Source organism: Neofelis nebulosa, chromosome 1 (genome assembly GCF_028018385.1).
Source record: "Neofelis nebulosa isolate mNeoNeb1 chromosome 1, mNeoNeb1.pri, whole genome shotgun sequence".
In the NCBI taxonomy this organism is placed as follows: domain Eukaryota; kingdom Metazoa; phylum Chordata; class Mammalia; order Carnivora; family Felidae; genus Neofelis; species Neofelis nebulosa.
In genome coordinates this window covers 102,445,752-102,469,399 of record NC_080782.1, presented here as the reverse complement: position 1 = coordinate 102,469,399, position 23,648 = coordinate 102,445,752, and the positions used below count along the sequence as shown (strand labels likewise).

The 23,648-nt window shown below is 34.8% G+C and overlaps 1 protein-coding gene across 1 annotated transcript in view; it reads left to right on the top strand.

Moving 5' to 3' along the window:
- Nucleotides 1–23,648, top strand: part of FCHO2 (FCH and mu domain containing endocytic adaptor 2) — a 124,237-nt gene that overhangs the window by 47,523 nt on the left and 53,066 nt on the right. The window contains 5 exon segments of the mRNA XM_058729913.1: nt 1,384–1,488; nt 5,196–5,294; nt 6,348–6,444; nt 20,228–20,272; nt 21,940–22,012. Of these exon segments, the coding sequence (XP_058585896.1) occupies nt 1,384–1,488; nt 5,196–5,294; nt 6,348–6,444; nt 20,228–20,272; nt 21,940–22,012 (419 nt within the window).

Here is a 23,648-nt window from a genome sequence, read left to right as displayed (position 1 = left end):
CCTACTCTACTTTTCCCCACTCTTTTTTTTTTTTTTTTGAAAAAATTTTTAAAAATTTTATTTAGAGAGAGCGTGCCAGTGGGGGAGAGGAACAGCGGGAGAGAGAGAGTCTTAAGCAGGCTCCATACTCAGTGCAGAGCCCAATGCAGGGCTTGATCCCATAACCCTGGGATCATGACCTGAGCTGAAATCAAGAGTCAGACGCTCAACAGAATGAGCCAACCATGTGCTTCGGTTCCTCCTCTTAGCAGACAATCTCTTAATTCATCAAGAAAATTCATCAAGATATTTGTATCTTGAAATCCTTATCTTCTCCTTTTTTGATCTTCTCCCAAACTTCCCATGTCCAAATTGATCAGTCCTTTGAGAATGGTTGTTTCTTGATAGCCATATGTCTGCTCCACCCTACAAGTTATACATAATCTTTCTTTTTCCTGAATGTCTGTCTTCTATAGCATTTATCTTTACTTCTGTGGCTTTGTTGCTTTCTACTGCTTTCTAGGTAAAAATAGGTTCTACTACTTTTATGAAGTCCTTGAGGAAAATATCCCTGTGTAATTTATCTTCGTATTCTTCACTGCCTAATATTTAATATATCAAGTTTTTATTTATATAAGTAACTTTGATAAAACTAGAGCTATAATAATGTAATAACAACTTTTTAGAAATAGAAATCTTAAGGGGTGTCTGGGTGGCTCAGTCGTTAAGCATCCATCTCTTGATTTTGGCTCAGGTCATGATCTCACAGTTTGTGAGATTGAGCCTCACGTCAGGCTCCATGCTGGGCCTGGAGCCTGCTTAAGATTCTCTCTCTCCCTCTGCCCCCCCACCCCCCCTCAAAAAAATAGAAATCTTGAAAAAATGGGCAATGATTAAAAACAAATTTGTAGATTTGTTAGAGCATAATGGAAACTGAGAAACAAAATTGATTTTCTCAACTTTTGAGCTATGTTTTTAGTTGTTAATTAGACATTAAATGGGATATGTGTGTATTGTGGGAGGAAGGAAGACTCACAGGTGTGGAAGAGTCAAGCATATTCTGATGGTATTGTCACATTTTGTTCATTGAACTCTTATTAACACATTAGAATGTGGTTATATGATCTTACCCTAAGTTATGTAATAAGAGTATTTTAACTTTTCAAAGCCCATTCTGTCAGACAGAAAGGAGAATCAGTGTTTAATTTCTGTGTTATTCTGTGACTAAACAAAAAATATTGCCAATGAGGACTTGAAAAAAGGTATTAAAGTTAGTTTATGTCCTATTGAACTCACAATAGGCCTCACCCCTTAAAATGCATTTAAATAGTTATTTCATATGAACTTACATCAGGAAAGAAAACAGGTCGTTGTATAGTTAAAAATGTTTTTGTTTTATTACAGGCAGCTGTTAAATCTAAGAAAGCTACAGATACCTATAAACTTTATGTGGAAAAATATGCATTAGCAAAAGCTGATTTTGAACAGAAAATGACAGAAACAGCTCAGGTTGGTATTTTTAAGCTTTAAATCTAAAACAGGATATTTCATTTACTGATATAAATAAATGATTTTTGTGCCATATAATTTTTTAGTATTAGAAATGTTAAAATACACAATCTGTATGTTTTTTAATGCTGTTTTAAAGATGCACATCTTATTTTGGAGATCGAGGACCAATGATTATGGCAATTATGCAATAATTATGACATTAAGGGGTTATTCAGATACAGCAGAAAAGGCTGTTTACAGAGAACTGGGGAAAGTGAGGAAATTGGTAGATGATGAAGACAGTGCTGATTGTTAGCCTCATGTATGAATTTTAAAGTTGACTTCTGCTTAAGAGAACTGGAAATGATTCACCGCTGAGAATATAGCCGTTAACAAAAGAATCAAGAATCCCTGCTCTCATAGAACTTCCATTTTAGTTGAGGAAAACAGACCATTAAAAAAAAGTCTCCCATAAACTTGGGATAATTTATACCCTATTCGATGTTCTTAGAACCTTAATTAAAAGCCTAGGTTTAAGATGGGCGCCTTTTATGAATCATACCTAAAACTTCTATTCCCACTCTCTCGTACTCTTTTCTTGTTTTGTTTTGCTCCTAAGCACTTTGTCAGGATAGGCTGGGTATGCTGAGATGACAAAAACCCACATCTCAGTGCTTACAGTGGCAAGGGTTTATTTGTTATGTTCTTACTCATCATGGGCTGGTGGTAGCTATTCTGTGTCTTTTTCACTCTGGTATTGAAGCTGGTGAGCTTTTTTTTTTAAATGTAGTTTTTATTTTTTATTTTTGTTTATTATTTTGAGAGTGAGCAAACAAGTGGGGGAGGGGCAGAGAGAGAGGGAGATGGAATCTGAAGCAGACTTCATGCTGTCAGCATAGAGCCAGATGTGGGGCTTGAACCCATGAACCATGAAATCATGACCTGAGCCGAAATCCAAAGTCAGATGCTTAATTGACTGAACCACCCGGGCGCCCCAAGGAACCTCTTCTTAGAACATTATTCTTAGTCATCATATTTGAATGTAGTGAAGCACACTAGTTCTTCTACCTATATTTTTTTTTTTATTGTTCATCTTCCTCCACTAAAGGATAAGTTCTATGGTAAAAGGGATTGATTTATTATTTCCTTAGCATTTAGAATACTTCCCAGTGCTTGGTAGGCCTTCAGTAAGTGTGAAGAAGGACTTTATATTAATTTGCCTTTTTGGATTCTAGGGAGTCTTCCTGCTTGGAGAGATGATTGATAGACATCTCAGAAATCAAAAGACTTTCATGCTTGTGTGCAGGCATATGTGCATCTGTCTTGCGATATTGTAGGCACTGTGCTAATTGCTGGTGTATACGGTATATATGTAAACGAAACGAGTAACTCCCTGCTCTAGGTGGAGTGTACAATATAGAGGAGGGAGGCAAACATTAAATACATGGTTAAATATAAAGTTACGAGCTATTATACCTATTACAAGGAAAAGAAGGATTTTATGAGATAGAATAATAGGAGCAACCTAATTTGGATTTGGGAGTTAGGAAAGGCCTTTTTGGAGAAGTGGGATTTAAAACTGAGACTTGAATGAGTAAAGGGATGCATTCCAGGGCATGAGTGTTCCAGGCATTGGGGACCCATGGGTATAAGACCCAGAAGTATGAAAGAGCTGTCACATTGTAGTGCTTAATAAAACTAAGTGAAGAGAGATAGTGGTAAGAAGTGAGGTTAAAGAGATAGGCAAGGAGCAGGCTCTAGTAGGGTTTACGTTTCCTTCTAAAAAGGAGTCCCATTGCTGCATTACTCTGAGTTTAGTAGTCACTAATTCTGAGCAGTTGCGATATTTAGCACATTCCCCACCCCCTAAAAAAAAAAAAAAAAAAAAAAAAACAACCCAGCACAATATCTAAATGTGAATCATACTTTTGAGTTTTTGTGTGACTTCAAGATATTTTTAAGTCATTAAGGATTTGTCTTATTCAGTGTAGCTGTTTTAAAAGAGAATGAGAAGGTGGCATACTTTTCTTGCAATTAGAGATTATCCATATGAAACTTGTGGATGTTTGACATAGGTTTTCTGGATTTGGGTCTGTCTTAAGGAGAAAATTTCTGATTAATTGCAGAATATTAAGCTGAGGACAAATTCTTAGAATATGAACATAAACAAGAATCATGCTTCTGCTGAATATTCCTTACTTCCTAAGAGAGTAATTCAGAGTTTTGAAATATATTCTCATTGATTTGGTCAGAATTAGTCAAGATAAGACATTTTAGCTCTGCCATTTTTATGAATAAACTTGATTTAAGTATATGAATTTGGGTTGCCTTATTGCCAAAACTGTAATTTCGCCATTATTGATTCTTTTTAGAGAAGTTCAGACCCTTTATATGTATGATCATTTGGCTTAGTGATTTTCTGGTCCTATGACTCACTGCTGAAGAAAATTTTATATTAAATATAGGGTAAGGGAATTTAATTTGCTAAACTAACCAGAGAAAAATGACATGGCATTTAGGCCTATTTCTTAGAACTGATTTCATTTGGCAAAAAAAAAAAAAACAAAAAAACAAAAACAGAACACACACACACACACACACAAACCCACAAAAAAACAAGGGTAATCAGGTTTGTGCAGTAGAAATGACAAATATATTTTGTTTGAAGAAAGCTAGTTCAGCATTTCCCAAATCCTGTTTTGAGGATTATTGTTCTTTGAGATATTAATAGATATTAAAAGAAGAAGAAAAACAAAAAGGGTTGTGTGGTCAAAGAAATTTAGAAAACACTGGGTTAAGCAAAATGAAAACATGTTTTATTTCAGTATTTCTCGGGGTTTTTAATCTGTGTGTTGGAAGCCAAGTCTAGCCAAGTTTTCTTCCTGGGGAATAAATAATCAGAATGACCCGGGGAATTTTTCCAAACAACATTTTCATCTTTTTCCACTTCCATTCTCTGGGTAGTTGTAGAAAATCTATGTGTTCTGTAGTTTAAAAACATTTTCCAGGTGATTGGATATATCCCCACCTTCAGTTTAGAACTGCTGAGATCGAGTATACAGGCTTTTCCACATTTCTTTGACCATAAATTACTTCTTTTGAAAGCTACGTGTTAACATTTCAAGGATTAAAAACATACTGTTAGAGTCTTTGGGTTAGATTGTAAAGTCTTCAGAAGTAAACGGTAGTTTTTGCTCTGTCACCTAATTGCTGTTTGGTTTGAAACACTTCTACCTTGGCTTGGCTGTTGTGACACTTCTCATTTAGGTCTCCTTCTAATTTTCTGACCATGATTTTAGATTTTAATTTGTGGTATCTTCAAAATCAAGTTCATATGTGCCTGAGAAATGGCATAACAAAAAATTAACATAATAAAAAGTTAAACATTTCATTGTGTTTACTAGACCCATTTGTCTAGAAGTATTGTTAAACATTACGTAATAATGGTAACTCACTAAATTTGGTTAGCTCTATTAAGATGACTTAAAAGGTGTTTTGATTTCAGGGTCAGTTGGTAGAGCATGTGACTCTTGATCTTGGGGTTGTGGGGTCATGAGTTCAATCAAGCCCCACATTGGGTATAGAGAGTACTTAAAAAAATAAATTATATAAAAAAAGTTCTTTGATTTCAGAGAGAGAGAGTGTATATTTCTTTTATGTGTGTGTATATATATGTGTGTGTGTGTGTGTGTGTACATATATAACTTTTCATATTTGTTACCCAGAAATTTCAAGATATTGAAGAAGCTCATGTCATTCACATAAAGGAAATTATAGAATCCTTGTCAAATGCTATAAAGGAAATTCATTTGCAAATAGGCCAGGTAAGTTTTTCCTTTTGTTGAACAGATTCATGAAAATTTTATGTTCATATATGACTCTTTAAAAAATGCAAAACTCAATATGATACTGACTTATTGCATATAAAGAATATGTACTTACATGTGTTAAATATAAAATAAAATGGATTTTTGATTGGCTATCAAGGATGATAATTCAAATTAATTGTTAAAATTAATTATAGCTCTGGGGCACCTGGGCAGCTCAGTTGGTTGAGTGTCCTACTTTGGCTTAGGTCATGATCTCATGATTCATGAATTTGAGCCCTGCATCTGGCTCTCACAAAGCCTGCTTAAGATCCTGTCCCTCTCTGTTTGCCCCTTCCCTGCTCGCGCTCTCTCTTTCAAAAATATATAAACATTAAAAAAGATTAACTGTGGCTCAGTCTTTTACATTAAAACTCTGAAGTTACCAGTTTAAAAAAAATTTTTTTTTAAGTTTTGCTGTTTTATAATTTAGAGCAGCAATAAATTATAGAACTTGTGCTTAGAAATTTTCTAAAAATAGGGATGCCTGTCTGGCTCAGTTGGGGGAGCATTCGGTTCTTAATCTCAGGGTTGTGATTTTAAGGCCCAAATTGGGTGTAGAGATTACTTAAGAAAATCTTTAAGAAAAATTTTTTTTTCCAAAAATATGAAAGCAGTTTAATGATGACAGTTTGGAGTGCATTGAAATAGAGAAGGATGAAGTCTGTTATTTTTTATTAAAGATCTGAAAATTATTAGAGATCTGTATAAGTTTTAGTCTTAGGAATTATGTGTCTAAAACATTCAAAGATGAGAACAGGAAACTCCCTGGACTTCTAAGGTTGGGAGGCTATATCTTGAGGGATTCATGTAAACAGTGGTTGGTACCCACGGGTTTACTAACACTGTGAGGTAAAAGAGCATGCTAGGTAAATGAAAGTTCTCAATGGCTTTGGATCGAAAAAACCACGTATTTTGGTGTAATGAATATTAATTTCTTTGTGGAAGTTTTGTCTGAAGTATAGTAAGAATTTTTAGTGGAAAAAAAATTTCTGTATTTCATTTTAATAGGTCCATGAAGAATTTATAAATAACATGGCTAACACTACAGTTGAAAGCTTGATACAAAAATTTGCTGAGTCAAAAGGCACTGGGAAGGAAAGACCTGGTAAGATGATAAAACTCTGTAAGGAAATGTATTCAAATTTCCCATCTAGGAACAAATATATTTGCTTTTGAATTCCCAGCCTGCAAAATGTAGCTTGCAAGGTATCTAAAAATATGTGTAGAATATTAGATATCATTTATTTTGTGTCTGATAATATATTAAGTTAATAATTTTTATTCTGGCCTTTAGTGGTTAATAATTTAATGTTAAAATGGTTATTATAACCTTTAGTAAATTAATATGCTGCAGTTTATGTTTTCAAAGAGTAACAGCTTATTTTTATTTTTTATTTTTAATTAAAAAAGTTTTTTGAGTATCATGGTCATTGACACATAATGTTAGTTTCAGGCATGCAGCATGGTGATTCACCTTTTTTATGGTTTTTGCTGTGCTCACCACAAGCATAACTACCATCTATTGCCATACAGTGCTATTACAATATCATTGTCTATTTTCTCTATGAACAGAAGGCCATCTTAGTAAGAGGACGAATAGGAGAGAATATTGAGCCCTTAGAGCATTGAGACCAACAGAAAACCTTTTGTAAAATGTAATAGCTTTAAAAATTTTCTTACTGACATACATGTTCAACAAATATATTTGTTGCTGCTAAAAGTATTTCAGACAGTGTTTTAGACATTGAGGTTATATCCCTGAACAAATGAATACAGGAATTCTGGTTTCTGTCTTATGAATGAATAATTATAGTATCCTGAATCTTACTTTTAATAAGCATGTTATGATATGTCAAATGTAGTCAGTAGCCCATTCTCTTGCCCTTCTCAGCATAGAGTCTTCCAGATTTCTTGATTTTGTTTATTAGTTACTATACCATGTTCTTGTAAGATATTTGTTTTACTCTATAGGTAAAAATAATTCAATCTACTAAAGAAAATGTGGCTTGGAATTCAGGAGAATGGATAAGTGATTTGTAGGGAAGTCTGGGAGCTGGTATTCTTTAGTGCATTTACCAGAACTAAGGCTTGTAACCTAAATCTTCTTCACTTTTTCTTTTACATTTTACTAACTTTGAAATCATTGGTCCACATATGTTAGTATTTTTCCCTTCATACCTTTTCATGCTTCTCTACCTACCTGATCAATTGCAGCAGATTTCTAAATACTGGCACAGTAGACATTTCTGCTCAAATCCTTTTTACATGCATTACTCATAAATCTTTGACTTTTCATTATAGACAGAATGAAATTTAGACTCCGGATTTAGATTCAGAGCTTTTCAGGATCTGGCCCTGACTAGTCTTTAGTCTTTTTTACCTTTATTACCCTCCACTGCTGTCAGCTGGAACTGCTTTCTGTTTCCTATACATGTCCCTTTTCCCCTTGGTGCTTTAGTTGTCCTTATGTTCTTATTCTAGGAAATGCTATATCCTACTTCTTTCCTGTCTTTCCCCATATCTTTCCATTTATTTGTCGAGTGAATGAACTCTTAAAAGACCCAGGATATTTGCTACTTCCTCCATCGAAAGTGCCATAGAACTTTAATTGTACTTTTTTTCCTCCTTTTTTTGGCATTGTTGCTGTCTACCTTAAATTTTAGTAATTGTGCAAATGTGAAGAAAAGCTCTATATTTGATTCATCTGTTTATCTTGTTTATGTGTAATAGTACATTTTTGTTGAGTGAATGAACAAATGGACATATACTACTAAGGATGTTAAGGAGGTTGCAGTGGATGAATTTGCTGTTAGAAAAGTCTTGGTGAGGGGGCGCCTGGGTGGCGCAGTCGGTTAAGCGTCCGACTTCAGCCAGGTCACGATCTCGCGGTCTGTGAGTTTGAGCCCCGCGTCAGGCTCTGGGCTGATGGCTCGGAGCCTGGAGCCTGTTTCCAATTCTGTGTGTCTCCCTCTCTCTCTGCCCCTTCCCCGTTCATGCTCTGTCTCTCTCTGTCCCAAAAATAAATAAAAAACGTTGAAAAAAAAATTTTTAAAAGAAAAGTCTTGGTGAGGAATAGTAAATAATTATGGTTAAAATGTAGTGCCTTACTCTCTGCCATGTACCGAGCCAAACACTTTGCAGGAAAACTTTGATCTTTAGCAACTGTTGAAGTGGGTACTATTATTCTCATTTTAAAGATGAGGGAAATGTTGAGAGGTTAAATGATTTGTCTAAGCTAGTACATGGTAGAGCTGATACTAAAATACCAGGATTCTTGACCCCAGGGCCCATGCTTTGGAGAAATTAGACTAGAACTGAGCAGGTTTACAAATATAAAGAGAATGAGGATGTTGAGACATATAACTACAGAAAAGTATGGAACTATAAAATTCTTTATAAAGAGATTAAATTAGAGGGAAGATCAGTTAAGAGAGGTTAAAAACAATTGGAGAACAAATACAGTTTTTATATAGAGCATTTAGAAGTATTGATAGATAAAAGCAAAGATGTATTGGCTGGTTAAAAGCGCCTTAGAACACTAAACAAGATTGGTAAATTGTACTATTATCAGTATCCTGTTTGTGATGTTACATTGTAGTTTTGCAAAATGTTATCGTGGCAGGAAATTGGGCAAAGTATACCAGGAGTCTCCCTTTAACTGTTTTTGTTTTGTTTTGTTTTTTAACAACTGTATGTGAATCTGCAATTATCTCAGTAAAAATTTCAGTTATTTTCTTATCTGTGATATAGCACAGTACTTAGCCCTGTAGTTTGTGTTGGTTCTTTTACTAGCAGCGTGATTTTTAAGCCTTATTGCCGTCATCTGTAAAGCAGGGATTATAATAGTATTTGGTTCATGAGGTTGTTGTGAGTGAGGGTTACATAAGATAATGTAACATTTGTTGAGTACTTAATAAATGTTACGTTAAAAAATTAATACATTTCTGATTACTGTGTGGCTACTAATGGATATTGTTTCCTTTTAAATTTAAATTTTCTGGTCTTAAGATATACTATGACATGTAGAAAATTCCTATGTAGTTAAAGTGTAGGAGGTAAAACAGCAGCCACATCATGGTGATGACATGGGCTTTCCTAAGAATAATCACTAAGTCCAGAGTTAGGTGACAGTTCTAGGGTTGACAGTGACTATAAATGGCCAACTTTCACAAAAGTGGTCCTAGAGCTAACTATAAAAAAAAACAAAACAAAACAAAACAAAACAATGGTGTCGGAGTGGAGTGGACGAGATAAATATTACTTCTCTAGTTGGCTTGCTATGGGTGACTGGTCACAGCTCTTTCTGTGTATTTGTTCAGCTTACGGGCACCTGAACAAATGAGCCTGGGGGCCCATTGCAGTGATAAAAATTTTGTGTTTCTCAGAAAAATAGTGTACTCAAAAAATTTGCATGTGATTGTATGGAATTCATAGACTTCTGTGAGATGTATTCTAACCTTGAATTGTATATACTGCTGATTGTTGTTAACATTTTATTTTTCCTGTTTTGTAAGGGCCCCCTCTGGTGGATGAATTCCTTCTTAAACTAGTTTTTGTCCTATGGGATATATTATTTTAAAAAGAAAACAAGAGGCCCAGTTTTGTAAAAATTTTGTATATCTAAAAATTAACTTGTTATTCTTGTGCTGAAAAATGACCTTTTTTTCCTTTAGCAGTTACCTGTTCAAAGATACAACCTCTAACTTTGTGTCCAGTTATCCTGTGTAAATCAGCACTGAGAGCATTACAACTTTTTCACTATTCATTGAGACTATTTTATACTACTTATTATATGAAGTGGCTTTTTTTGTCATTACCTTTTTAAAAATTAAGATATGATCGACATATAGTATCATTTTTAGATGTGCAACATAATGATTTGATATATGTATATAAGAAACGATTACCAAATAAGTTTAGTTACCATCCACCCCTTGCGATGAGAACTTTTAAGAACTCTTTCTTAGTGGCTTTCAAATATACGGTATAGTGTTGTTAACTATAGTCATCATGCTGTGTATTACATCTCCAGGACTTACTTATCTTATAAGTAGAAGTTTGTACCTTTTGCCATCTTTAACCATTTTACCTACCCTTCACTCCCAACCCCTGCCTTTGGCAACCACCAATCTTTTATTTGTATTTATGAGTTTGGTTTTCTTTAGATTCCACATATAAGTGAGGTCATGTAGTATTTGTCTTTTTCTGACTTATTTCATTCAGCATAATATCCTCAAGGTCCATTCATGTTGTTGCAGATGGCAGGGTTTCTTTCTTTCTTTTAATGGCTGAATAATATTCCATTGTATATATACAACACATTTTCTTTATCCATTCATTCATCACTGGACACTTAGGTTGTTACCCCATCTTGGTTATTGTAAATAAGGCTGCAGTGAACTTGGGCATGTAGATATCTTTTTAAAATTTTTTTTTTTTTTTCAACGTTTTTTTATTTATTTTTGGGACAGAGAGAGACAGAGCATGAACGGGGGAGGGGCAGAGAGAGAGGGAGACACAGAATCGGAAACAGGCTCCAGGCTCCGAGCCATCAGCCCAGAGCCTGACGCGGGGCTCGAACTCACAGACTGCGAGATCGTGACCTGGCTGAAGTCGGACGCTTAACCGACTGCGCCACCCAGGCGCCCCTGTAGATATCTTTTTGAGATAGTAATTTTGTTTTCTTCAGATAAATATCCAGAAGTGGAATTGCTGGGTCATATGGTAGTTGTATTTTAAAATTTTTGAGGAACCTCTATACTCTTACTATCATTACTTTTTGAGTGTAATACTGCTTGACTTTTCTGGAATTGGAGTCACCACTGTAAGCAGATGCTTTGAATATCAAAGCACCTATGATCTGAAAGGGTTATGAATAAACAGGTGTTTTCTAATTGTGAATATCTTTCTGTGTTCAAATAACATCCTAGTATTCCTGTCAATTCTCATGTATTTTAATTGCCAAAGGAGATTATAACCATATTTGGAGTTCCCTGTTTTACAGTCATTCTGCTGATTTTGCTATATACTTTTTATAATTCATAAAAGTTAAACAAGTTTCTTTTTATAAGAAACAAAAGGATAAATAACCTAAAAAGTTGATAGACCAGTATATAATATGTTTAAATAAAACTTATCTGTATTTTCATTATATGATAAGATAGGTTTATAGCTTTCATTTGAGGACTTCCAGGGATTATACTGTGTTTAAAGATAAAAATATGAAAATCTTGAGAAAGGTACACATGAAAAACAATCAGCCACAAAGGAAAAAAGAAAACTAAGATTCCTATGGTCATACTGCCTAAATGAAATTGATTGGATATTTGGAAATTTTTAGCTTCTACATTATGTGTATTATTTTATTTTTATTTTTATTTTTTAAATTTTTTAATGTTTTTATTTATTTTTGAAGGAGAGACAGAGCATGAGCAGGGGAGGAGCAGAGAGAGAGAGGGAGACATAGAATTTGAAGCAGGCTCCAGGCTCTAAGCTGTCAGCACAGACCCCGATGCGGGGCTCAAACTCATGAGCTGTGAGATCATGACCTGAGCTGAAGTCAGACGCTTAACTGACTGAGCCACCTAGGCGCCCCTATGTGTATTATTTTGAAGTGTAGGGTAAAACAAATAATTTTTAAAAAATCTAAAATCATGTTTCTAGAGCTTTCAAGGATTTGGAATAATGTCAAATGCACAAATAGAGCTTCCTACCACTCCTCCCTACCAAAGTTTGCTTTTTTTTTTTTTTTTTTGAATCAGAGAAGAAACCCTAGTGTCAAAAGCAAAATTTAAAAAGCCAAGAAGAGACATAGACTCATAAACTACACCAGCTGTGATTTCTTGGTTTTTCTATTTGATAGCAAAAGCAGCTGACCTTTCAGGATGATGATTAGGGAAGAGGATAATGTAGATTAGCACAAATAGAAAGTAAAAGAGGAGAGCTCTCCAAAAAAGTAACATAGAAAAGGTTATATATGAAGAAGTACAGCTTTACCCGTTGTATCCTAGTCACTCAGTGCAGTGACATAAAACTCAGCCCTATGGGATGTACATGGAACCTGATACTGATCCTCTTCTATATTTTTTAGAGCAAGAATCAGCAAACTATGGCTATTGAGTCAAGTTTAGCTCTGCTTATTTTTAAGTTGGGTTATAGCAGCTTGTAGAGGCCTACAAGCAAAGACTGGGTTTACAATTTTAATTAATTAATGTTTATTTATTTTTGAGAGAGAGACAGAGCATGAGTGGGGGAGGGGCAGAGAGAGGGGAGAATCTGAAGCAGGCTGAACTGTCACCGCAGAACCCGATGTGGGCTCGAATCCATGAACTGTGAAATTATGACCTGAACAAAAAAAAAAAAAAAAAAAGGGGGCGCCTGGGTGGCGCAGTCGGTTAAGCGTCCGACTTCAGCCAGGTCACGATCTCGCAGTCCGTGAGTTCGAGCCCCGCGTCAGGCTCTGGGCTGATGGCTCGGAGCCTGGAGCCTGTTTCCGATTCTGTGTCTCCCTCTCTCTCTGCCCCTCCCCCGTTCATGCTCTGTCTCTCTCTGTCCCAAAAATAAATAAAAAACGTTGAAAAAAAAAAAAAATTAAAAAAAAAAAAAAAAAAAAAAAAAAGAAATTATGACCTGAACTGAAGTTGACGCTTAACTGACTAAGCCACCCAGGCGCCCCTGGGTTTACATTTTTTAACTATTGGGGGAAAAAAATCAAAAGAAAAGTAGTATTTTATGATACACAAAAATTAGAAAATTCAGATGTCATTGTTGATGCAAGTTGTTTTGAACAGTCATGTTTACTTAAGTATTGTGTATAGTACTTTTTGTACCACAGGAGCAGAGGTCAGTAGTTGTGACAGGACTTAGGGCCCACAAAATCTAATATATTTACTGTTTTACTCTTTACAGAATTGTTAGAAAATATACTTCCTGTGTAGTATAGTAGCGGGTATGTCATATAGTTCAGGAGAATTGTGTGTCCCACGATAGTATATAATCTTTCTTCAAAAACTGATTCTGCTCTTCTTCGGTTCAGAAAAAATTTATTCTGACACCCTGCCCTAACTACATCTGCAGTCATATCACAGCATAGTAACCGATTCTCATAATAATAATCCTAAATTACAAAGTAAAAATTAAGCTGTTTTGAGCAGGCTTTGTCTAAGGACAACTTATTTCATTAATTTGAAGTAGCTGTTAAAAATGTTAAATGTATAATAACACAGGCAACAAAATAGAGGTAAAAAAGTAAAGTAAGCTGATTATAATTTTTACATGTGCATAATAACAAGAACAGAGTTTTAGCTTTTTCTGCAGTATGTTAAAGAAGCTAACTTAAACCGGTTTGAACTAAAAGGAGATTTATTAGAAAGAAACAGATATCCCAAGGATCCAAAATCAGGAGTGTAGCCAGGCTGCAGAAGGAAACTCAAACCTGTAGTAATACTAGGAATAATTTTTCCTTCATTTGATCTATTTTTACTGCTTTATTATTATTATTATTGCACAATGGTTTCTTTGCTTTTCCAGGCATAGGACATAAGGTGACATCTCTGCAATTTCTAGGTATTTTTACTGGTTCTTTAATTGAAGCCACAGCTCAGAATTAACCCAGGTTTTGTTCTCTTTACAAATTTCTCAGAGAAAGAATCTGGTCCAGGTAATCTTTCTAATCTAGTCATTTCTGACTAGATCACGTAGTATAAACAGGCTTCTTCACCACTGGTGGTGAAGAGGGAAGTTCCCAGGGAAAAGAGATTTAGTGAATTGGGTATAATCACGTAAGGTTTTATCAGTATCACAGAGGGTGAAAAAATGACTCAATCTGGAAGTATAGAGGTAGTGTCAGATTTTGGATGTAGGTGATTATACTTCAATGTTTAAGATTCTTTGTTTGGAGAACTAGATGAAATTTTGGACTTTGAAGTTTTACAGTGACTGAAATTTCATAGTGAAAAACCTGCTTTTTTCATTTAAGAGCATCGTTCCTAAGTTTGCCTCATCACTGATTCTCAAGCCTTGGATATATATAAGAATCAGCAGTAGCAATTTTATTCTCTTTCCCTTTCATTTCTCTTCATTTCTCTTCCCTTCTCTTCTTCCTCCATTCCTTCCTTCCTCTCTCTCTCCCTCCCTTTCTCTTTCTTTCTCCCTCTCTTTTACTCTCTCTTCCCTTCTTCCCCCTCCCTGCCTCTCTATCTCTTTTTTTAAAAATGTACAGACAGTTCCCTGTCCCAGAAATTCTCACTGCAGTGGTCTAGGGTGGTTCCTCAGTACCACTATATTTTAAAACTCCTCATCTGGGTCTTAGGTACAGCCATTGTTCAGTAACTAGAGCATTTTATCACTGGATGCTTGTTATAAATGCAGGATCTCAAACTCTACCCTAGGCCTACTGAAATAGAATCTGCATTTTTTGTATTTATTTAGCTTTAAGAATCTGCATTTAAAAAATTATTTAAGTAATCTCTACCACCCAATGTGAGGCTTGAAGTGAGATCAAGAGTAGCATGCTCTTCTTACAGAGCCAGCCAGGCACCCCTTTAAGAATCTGCATTTTAATAAGATTCTAGTGTGAGAAATAAACCCACTGACCGGGTCAAAGGAGTGATGGAGACTTGGAGCACAGTGAAACTAGGCTTTACTCAACGTTCTTGCAAGAGCGGGTGTCTGATGGGCAGTTACAGCAGGCAGTTTATCTCATAGTATGCAAGTCCTTCCCCTGATTGCTCATTGACTGAGTACTAAGAGGTTACAGCCTTACCAGGAGGTTGCCTTTGCTCATGTAAGGGAAAAAGTAGTCTGACTGGAACAAATGTACATTCTTTGAGGTGACACAGAGACTTCAGTTCTTTGACGCATGCTTATTGCAAAGCCTGCAAAAAATAAGCTTGCGAAATGGAGAGGGGAGGAAGAACCAGGAAGTGATGTGTCTTAGGGTTTGGTATTCCATCATGGTAAGGGGGCTTCGTACATATTTCCAATAGGTTGTAAACCCATTGTTAATTAGCACAGCTTTTGTTTGGTTCTCCTGAAAATGAATCATCTCACTTCTCACACCTAGGCAGTTTGTATGTAGAGTAAAATTGGAGAAGTACCATCTAGAATTAGTGAGTATCTGGCAGTGGACCCAGGAGTTCCCTGAGTGTAGTTCTCCAAGTGTGATCCCAGGACCATCTGCAGTCACCTGAGAGTTTGTGAAAAATGCACATTCCTGAGCACCAACCTAGACCTTCTGTATAGGACACTCTGGGGCTGGGGCCCAGTGATTTGTGGTTTAATGAGCTCTCCAGATGATTCTTCAAAAAAAATTTTTTTTAACGTTTATTCATTCTTGAGAGACAGACAGAGTATGAGTGGGGGAGGGCAGAGAGAGAGAGAGAGAGAGTGGGAGAGAGAGAGAGACAGAATCCAAAACAGGCTCTAGGCTCTGAGCTGTCAGCACAGAGCCCAATGCAGGGCTTGAACTCATGAACTGTGAGATCATGACCTGAGCTCAAGTCTGATGCTTAACGCACTGAGCCACACAGGTGCCCCTCTCCAGATGATTCTTAAGCAGGAAGCATTGCACTAGGAGATTCAGCTAGGCACTGGGATTTGGAACCATTGGATTGAGAGAATTCTGTCTTAAAGCCCTTTATTAAAATAAGTACCCCTGAAGTGAAGTAGCATTGATGTTGCAACTTACTTTCAAATGATTTAGTAAACTAAAAAAGAAAGAATTGTATGTGTGTATGGGTATTTGTAGAGAAAGAGAAAGCAGGTATGGCAAAAGGTTTTCTTCTGCCATAGCATATTTATAAAAATGATATGACTTAGGTTCAAGTAGAGAAGGTAAGTAGATTAAAGTAATTAGCTAGGAAGCAAGTGGCAAAAGCAGAACTTGAGCCTGCATGCCCTTTGCTCATTACTACACGCTGGAGGTTGATGTTCTTTTTCATGTTAGCTTGCCTGGTTCACCATCCCAGACACCCAGGAATGTGGCTGTGTTGCCCGGGAGCAAGCTTGAAAATGTAGTCATTGACTTCCATTGTTATGAGTCATTACCCCCTTCTCCTCCGCTCCTTCCCTCCCTCTTTCCTGTGTCATTACCCCCACCCCTCCACTCTCCCCAGTTATCACCATTCTTTTTGTTAGACTTTGGGATCTGGGCATGTTCATATGTTTTATTTTGGCTTTTAATTAGAACCAAGTGTTCTGTTCTTTGAGTTGGGTAAATACAGAGATAGGCTTGATTTGCATGGCCCAGACTTACTATATCAGTTTTGAGGCCACTTCTTAACTAGACTAAGTTGCAGATTTGCCCTGTTGGTGGCCTGAGATTTAGAATTGATTCACAATGATGGCAACCATTAAATGTTTTATATTTTTTAATACTGTACTTCAACCACAGAATGTGTTGATTAAATATTGCTATTAAATTGTCTTTCTTCCTGTAGCATTTCCTAAAAGTTTTGATTCAAATTAGAATTCTTTACGTTGTTGACTCTTTCTCTTTCTCTTTTTCTTTCTTTTTCTCTCTTTCTCTTTCTTTCTTTTCTTTTCTTTCAGCAATAATTTATTCCTACCTGATGATTAAAGAAAGCATCCTCTGTAAGAATTGTTTTACTTTATTGTTGACCTCTTGGAGGTCTGCCTTTAATTTCTTCTGCTTTTTGAACTCATGATGGCATTTTTATATAATGTGTAAAAGAGCATCAGGAGACAGAGCCAAAATGGTCTTTCTTGCTTTTATACAAATTAAATTGCCCTTGTGGCCCAGTATAAAATCTAAGCGCTAAGAGCAGTTATTTATTTTGACAACAGAATTAATTGAGCCTAAAACAGTTGAAATTCCAGTTGTAGCAAACTATTCTTTCTGACTCTTACCCTGGCTTTGGGTCTGTCAAAAAAAGTAACTTGTCTTAGGATTAAATAGCAGAATGATGGGCAGTGGACTGCATTTGAGGAAGATGCTGAATAAACTTTCTACTTGTGAAACATTTCAGAAGTGACGTGATGCAAGGGGGTCACAGTGTGCACTGATATCCAGCTGAGCTGTCAACTGGCACAGAGCCAGGCACGCAAAGCTTTGCCATGGGAAGTGGCGTGTGGAGCATATGCCATTTGGAAATCTTTTTCATGCATGAGTTAATGTTTCTTTTTAAAGGGCATATTTAGTTTTATTATACCAGAAACTGTTAATATTTCTGTCTTTAATAGAAAAGCTTATGTGCTGAAGGTATTCAGTTTAAAATTTTTATATATATTTTACAGTTTGAAAGGATCTGGCATCTTCGGTTTCAAAAGTGTGATTTTGAATAGTTTGTTTTTATTGGACATTTTCCTGTTTTAAATAGATTGTAAGAGGATGTTTAGAAAAGGGAAAGGGAAAAGCAATCGAGGTATGTCTGGTATAGGAAAAAGATTTTGAGAGAAAAAAATGTAGAACTTTGAGGGAATTTTTGTAGAGTTAAGGGATGCCTTTGGTATTTTCACATATATGAAGGCATCCAAAGATCTTAAAAGAATAATATATTTGCTAAGGTGATGTTACAGAAGTCTTCTTAGGTACTCTATTTTTATGTATTTTAAAATCTTTCAGTTTGTTTGGCATTGATGTTTTGTTTTTCCTCTCTAAGCCCGTAGCTTGATTATTTGAGATTATGTGAAAAGTTACTGAGCACAGATTATGCGATGTATAGCTGTAGGAACTCTCAGATTTATTTGACAGGTGGTCATAGTCTCTTAAGGTTTATTAGTAAGTTATAAAGCTAATGATACATAATAAACTATTGGTAATTTCCGTGGAAATTTTTCATTCTTTTACACCAAGTAGTTGTTAATTATTAGATGCACATACTAAAATTCTTTACCTTTCTTGATCTTTCATTTCTAATCTCTTTGTAAACTGTTAATGCATGCCTCTAAAGAATTCTAACAATGAGTTCATTACCCTTTCATTTAATGAATTTTTAGCTTCCAGATTTGCAAACTGAACTTGAAGTCTTTTAAATTTTTAATTGGGTCATTTTCTGATTTCAAGGCTTTTTGGGGTGGAAGTAGTAAATGTATTTTATTTTTTTTAGTCACATGTGTATTATAAGAATACTTAGAAAGGTATCAGTAATTAATTAGGACCTTGTTTATCAACTCACTTTTATGAGTTTTTTTTTTAGTTGTTGTTATTTTGCTTATCACTAAATGTTAATGTACTCTAATGAATAGAAACCAGAACTGAAGAAGTAGATCTTAGATTTGGGGTTAAGAAGGACATTTTAGCCAATTGTTTGTTTTTTTGTTTTTGTTTTTTTTTTTAGAGAGAGAGCACATGAGTGTCGGAGAGGGGCAGAGAGAGAGAGAGAGAGAGAGAGAGAGAGCAAGCAAGCCCTAAGTAGGCTCTCTGCTCAGCATGGAGCCTGACGTGGGGCTTGATCCCACAACCCTAGAATCATGACCTGAACTGAAATTAAGGGTCAGATGTTCAACTGACTGATCCACCAATATTTTTAGATGTTCTTTCTTGTAGAGAAATATTTCTTACTAATTAGTGGCTTTCTTTTATAATTAGATGATCAGTGAGAACTCTGATGATGAACTTATTCATAGTTTTAGTTTAGCTTAATGTCTCAGAAGAACCAGTAATGAAATCTTCTGTTTTCCACTCTTCAAGCTTTGTTTTTATTTTTTTTATTTTTTTATGTTTATTTGTTTTAAAAGAGAGAGAGTGAGAACAAGTAGGGGAGAGGCAGAGAGAGAAGGAGAGAGACTCCCAAGCAGGCCCCAAGCTGTCAGCACAGAGCCCGACGTGGGGGTCCATCTCACAAACCGTGAGATCATGACCTGAGCTGAAATCAAGAGTTGGACACTTAGCTGAGTCACCCAGGTGCCCCCAAGGCTGATTTTTAAATTTTTTGAAATAGCATGTTGAAACTCTTACTATTAATAAAAATTTATTTCACAAAAATGCTGAACTTGCATAAATTTAAGTATTATAAAACAGGGGTAAAATGACTGTTTAAATAGAAGATATTTTTTAGTCTGATATTTACTTTTGGGGACATTTTAGCAGAACAGTGATTCATGCTTTTGTTACTTTCTTTACTACCTAAATAGTTTAGTATCCCATGTACATGAAATCTATTATATGACATTTAAGGCTAGTCTTAGCAGATCTGTCATTTTAGAGCTACTTAAAATGTTTTTCAACTGATTTCTTTTTTATCTTCTTCCTCTCTTTCTGTAGTCTATCCCTCATACCAGTGCTAATTTTCTTTTAAGACTACTTTATAGGGGCATGTATGTATTACCTCTCATGAAAACTCTTCCCATTACCTGCAAACTAAAAGTTCAGATTCCTTGACCTGCTTTATAGTTAGAGGATCACCACTTAGCTATGATGTAATTAATGCATTTATTTGTTCAGCAAATATTTGTTAAAGACCTATTATTTGCCAGTTCACAGTGGTCTACGAGAGGGACAAGTTCCCAAGCTGACATTCTATTAGTATTTACTATGTTGGTCCCCCATCCTCCCCATGAACACAACCAGGGATTCAGCGCCTGCCTTTTATTGTGCTTACTTTTTTCTTTAGTATCCTGCAAGCTCCTTGAAAACAGAAAGTACACAGTAGGTGTCTCCAGTTCTACAGTATCATATATAAAGGGTTTTCAGTTAACTATGATCATAATAATAGACTAGTGTCAGTTTTTGTCAGTGTTAGGGTTATTTGGTTTTTAAAATTATTGATATTTTAAATAACACTATCAGATAATACTAGAACACATGTCAGGTCGATTAAAAAGATGTAATGTGATTTGATCTGATTGTTTTCCATCAACTTTAAATTTTTTTTTTTTTTTTTTTTTTTTTTTACTAAGACCTGTTCATCTGTTTTGTTTTGTTTTAGGCCTTATTGAATTTGAAGAATGTGACCCTGCTAGTGCAGTTGAAGGTAAGTTGACTAGTTGTAATGTGTGGTAACTAGCTAATATCTTCTGTTTATTGAACAAATAAAGAGTGGCTATTATCCATTGATGTCAGCATGTTTGTGGAGTGATATAAAAAATCTGAATGTAGTTTGAAAGCCTATAGATTTTTAATCTTCACTTAATAAGTAAACAGGTTTGCCCAAAGGAATATTAGTGTGTTAGAATATATATCTTAAAAGATTAAATATAACATGTATTTATTTTCAAATACACATCAAGATTGTTTTCTTTATTGACATCCATCTTTAAACATTCTCATAAATATGAAAATCATTGCTACACATTAATGTATAAGATTTATTTTAAAGTGAGAAACATTTCAGTAATTAATGAAGGTTATATATTGATGTTAATATTCCCCTTATTCAGGAGGAGTGATGATGTGACTTGGAGAAAGGGTCTACAACCCTTCATGTTTGTTTATTTAAATATTCTATTTTTAAGTAATCTCTGCACCCAATGTGGGACTCAAATTCACAACCCCAAGATTAGAGTCACATGTTCCACAGACTGAACCAGCCAGGCACCTACCTTCCTGTTTAAGTACTTTGTGAGCTACTAGAAATAATTTGGGAAGCAATCTTTTCTATTTATTTTTCTCTCAACATTTATGTGAGAATTCAGAGAAAAGGTTTACTGTTGTATGTAAAGCTATCATTGGAGGAGTCAGGTTCTCGTGCCTAGATTTCTTACAGTTACTAGCTGTTTGAGAGCAGTAACTATGCAAGTTCTCTGTTCTTTAGCTTTCTTTATTGTAAAATGTGGATAGTAAGTAATAATACTCTGTGAGAAAAAAATGTATTTGATATAACATGCTGTACAAATGTATGGTTTAGTTTTGCATGGAAGCAAGTACCTTGTTTTAAAACAGCTGGTTTCTAATCCTGGCTATAGTATTTAGTAGCTGGATAATACTGAGATAAAAAAAAAAACCAAAAAATACCCTTGAGTTTCCTCATCTATATGGTGAAAGGTTATCTTAGGTATGCTCTGTAGTTGTCCGAGTAAGCAGCTAAGCTTTGTGCTGAATTCCAGCAACAGTTAATAGTATGGCTGATTTCTAAGAAATAATTTGTCATGAAGGAAGAGGAGGAAGAACTGCCATATTAGGCAGAATATAGATGATACTCATTTATGGTAGAATCAACTTACAACATTCATTATATTAAAGATAATATGTGTGCAAAAGAATGCCATAAGTTTTCTGTGTTTACTGTTAATGGATCTTTTGTGTCATCTTTTTATTTAAAACACCGCATTCGTATTTTTTGATCTTCCAGACAGGAAACATGATTTGACTTGGATTTATAACAAAATCTAATATAGTGAATAATGTCCCTTCTTTGAAGTTTTAAGATTCTCCAAATGTTTATGTTGTCTGAGGTAATTTAGGGGAGACTTAGAGGAAAAGAGAATTTTGTTAATCAAGTGATAAATCTTTATTAAATTAACATAAGAAAAATCTAAACAGACTATGACTATGATTTAAACATTAGAGTTTACCAATTGATACTTTTATTTCTTTCATCCAGATTTAGTATTGACATAAGCAAATTATGTATCAGGATACAAGTGTAATATATTTATCAGCAGCAGTTATGTTTCTGTGACAATATACATTTATTTTAAGGTATAAAACCACGGAAAAGAAAGACTTTTGGTTTGCCAGGAATAATTAAAAAGGAAAAGGATGCAGAGTCTGTGTAAGTATATTAAATATTGTCACAATCCTTTATTAAGTAACTAAGAATAAGACTGTTGTTTTGAATGTGAGAAGAAAAATTTCTTCAGAAATAACTCAATGTATGTATGTCTGAGGTGTAAAAAATACACTTTTCTGAATACATTTGCCAGCTCCTCTGGGTTAAGTTAAAAGTATTAGATTTCCTACTATTTTAAAATATTAAGATAAAGGCTTCTATGTTTTGAAATTTAAACTTTAAAGACATTCTTTTTACAAAATGATACATGACAGTAAATTTCATATATTAAAAAATAAATAAATAAATAAATAAATTAAAAAAAAAAAAAACAAAATGATACATGCATATTTAAAAAAAAAAAGTGCAAAGGAAACTAAAAATTCTTCTAAATCTTAATGCCTAAGAAAAAACCCATGGTCAACAATGTGATGAAAATCCTTCTAGACAACTCTAAACATATAGGCTCATAGTGATATATGCACACGTAAACAGAAAATGGGGAAGAACAAAAGCCCTAACATGTTTTAAACATTTATGCTAGGTCATCAGCTTTTGATATAGAGGATGGAATATAAATCTGATTTACCTTTAAAAAAAATTAAGTTAGGATACAAAGAATATATAATTAGCATATAGTAAATTCAACAGATATTGGGTAAGTGAAATTTTCTGTCTTGGCTATACACATTAGAACTACGTGGAAAATTAACATAAATAGGGTGTGAGACACAGCATAATTTTTGTTTTGTTTAGTTTGGTTTGCTTTTAAGCAGCCTCTGTCATTCCTAATATACACCTGGGGTTGAGAAGCTCTTAAGAGCTATGATTTACCAGACACAAACTGGAATTAAAGGAATCTTTGTTTCTGTAATTATTCAACCTATATAGATTGACAAGACGCTAATCAAGTCTTAAATGATTTGTGAAGCCAGTAACACTGGCTTGAAATTTGTTTAAAATCCCTGCTTCTCCAGCGTAATTAGCAGAGTTTTCATGGCCACTCATGTTTTCAATGTAAGAGAACAATTTGTGCTTTGGGTGTTCTTACCTCCTATCTAGTTAAATTCATTTTATCTGAGTTTCTACCATTCTAAATGTCTGTTTCTAACCCCCTCCCAAGTTTAGTTTCACTTGGTTAACAAATTAAGACTGATTGGGAAGTGATTTATATCTGTGGTTACCATCTCATCTGCAGATGTCTTTTCAGCTTTATGAAGGGAGTATATTGCTAAGGAGATGGAATCAAAACTATTTTTGTAACATTGGAAATACTTGAAGTCTAAACAGTTGATTCGTACATGAAATTAGAAATGTAGCCACTTTGTTAGTATATTATAGACAGTAAAAGCCTTAAATTCAATTATTTTTATAATATGTGGTTTTCACAGCTGTTAATTCAGGGAGCTTATAATATTTTTGTGTATTCTGTGTTTTTAGAATTGTTTTGCATGATCAGTAATTTCCCAGTACCATCGTTAGGCTACTTGGATATTGGAATATTTTTCACCACTGAGAATACTAGGGCAGAAAATCAGTGCTTTAAACAACTGCATCATGATTGTCTTCTTTCAACACTTCCAGGCAGGAAAAATATTAGAAACCTCTTTGTTTGAAATGCCCAAGGCTCTTGGCATGC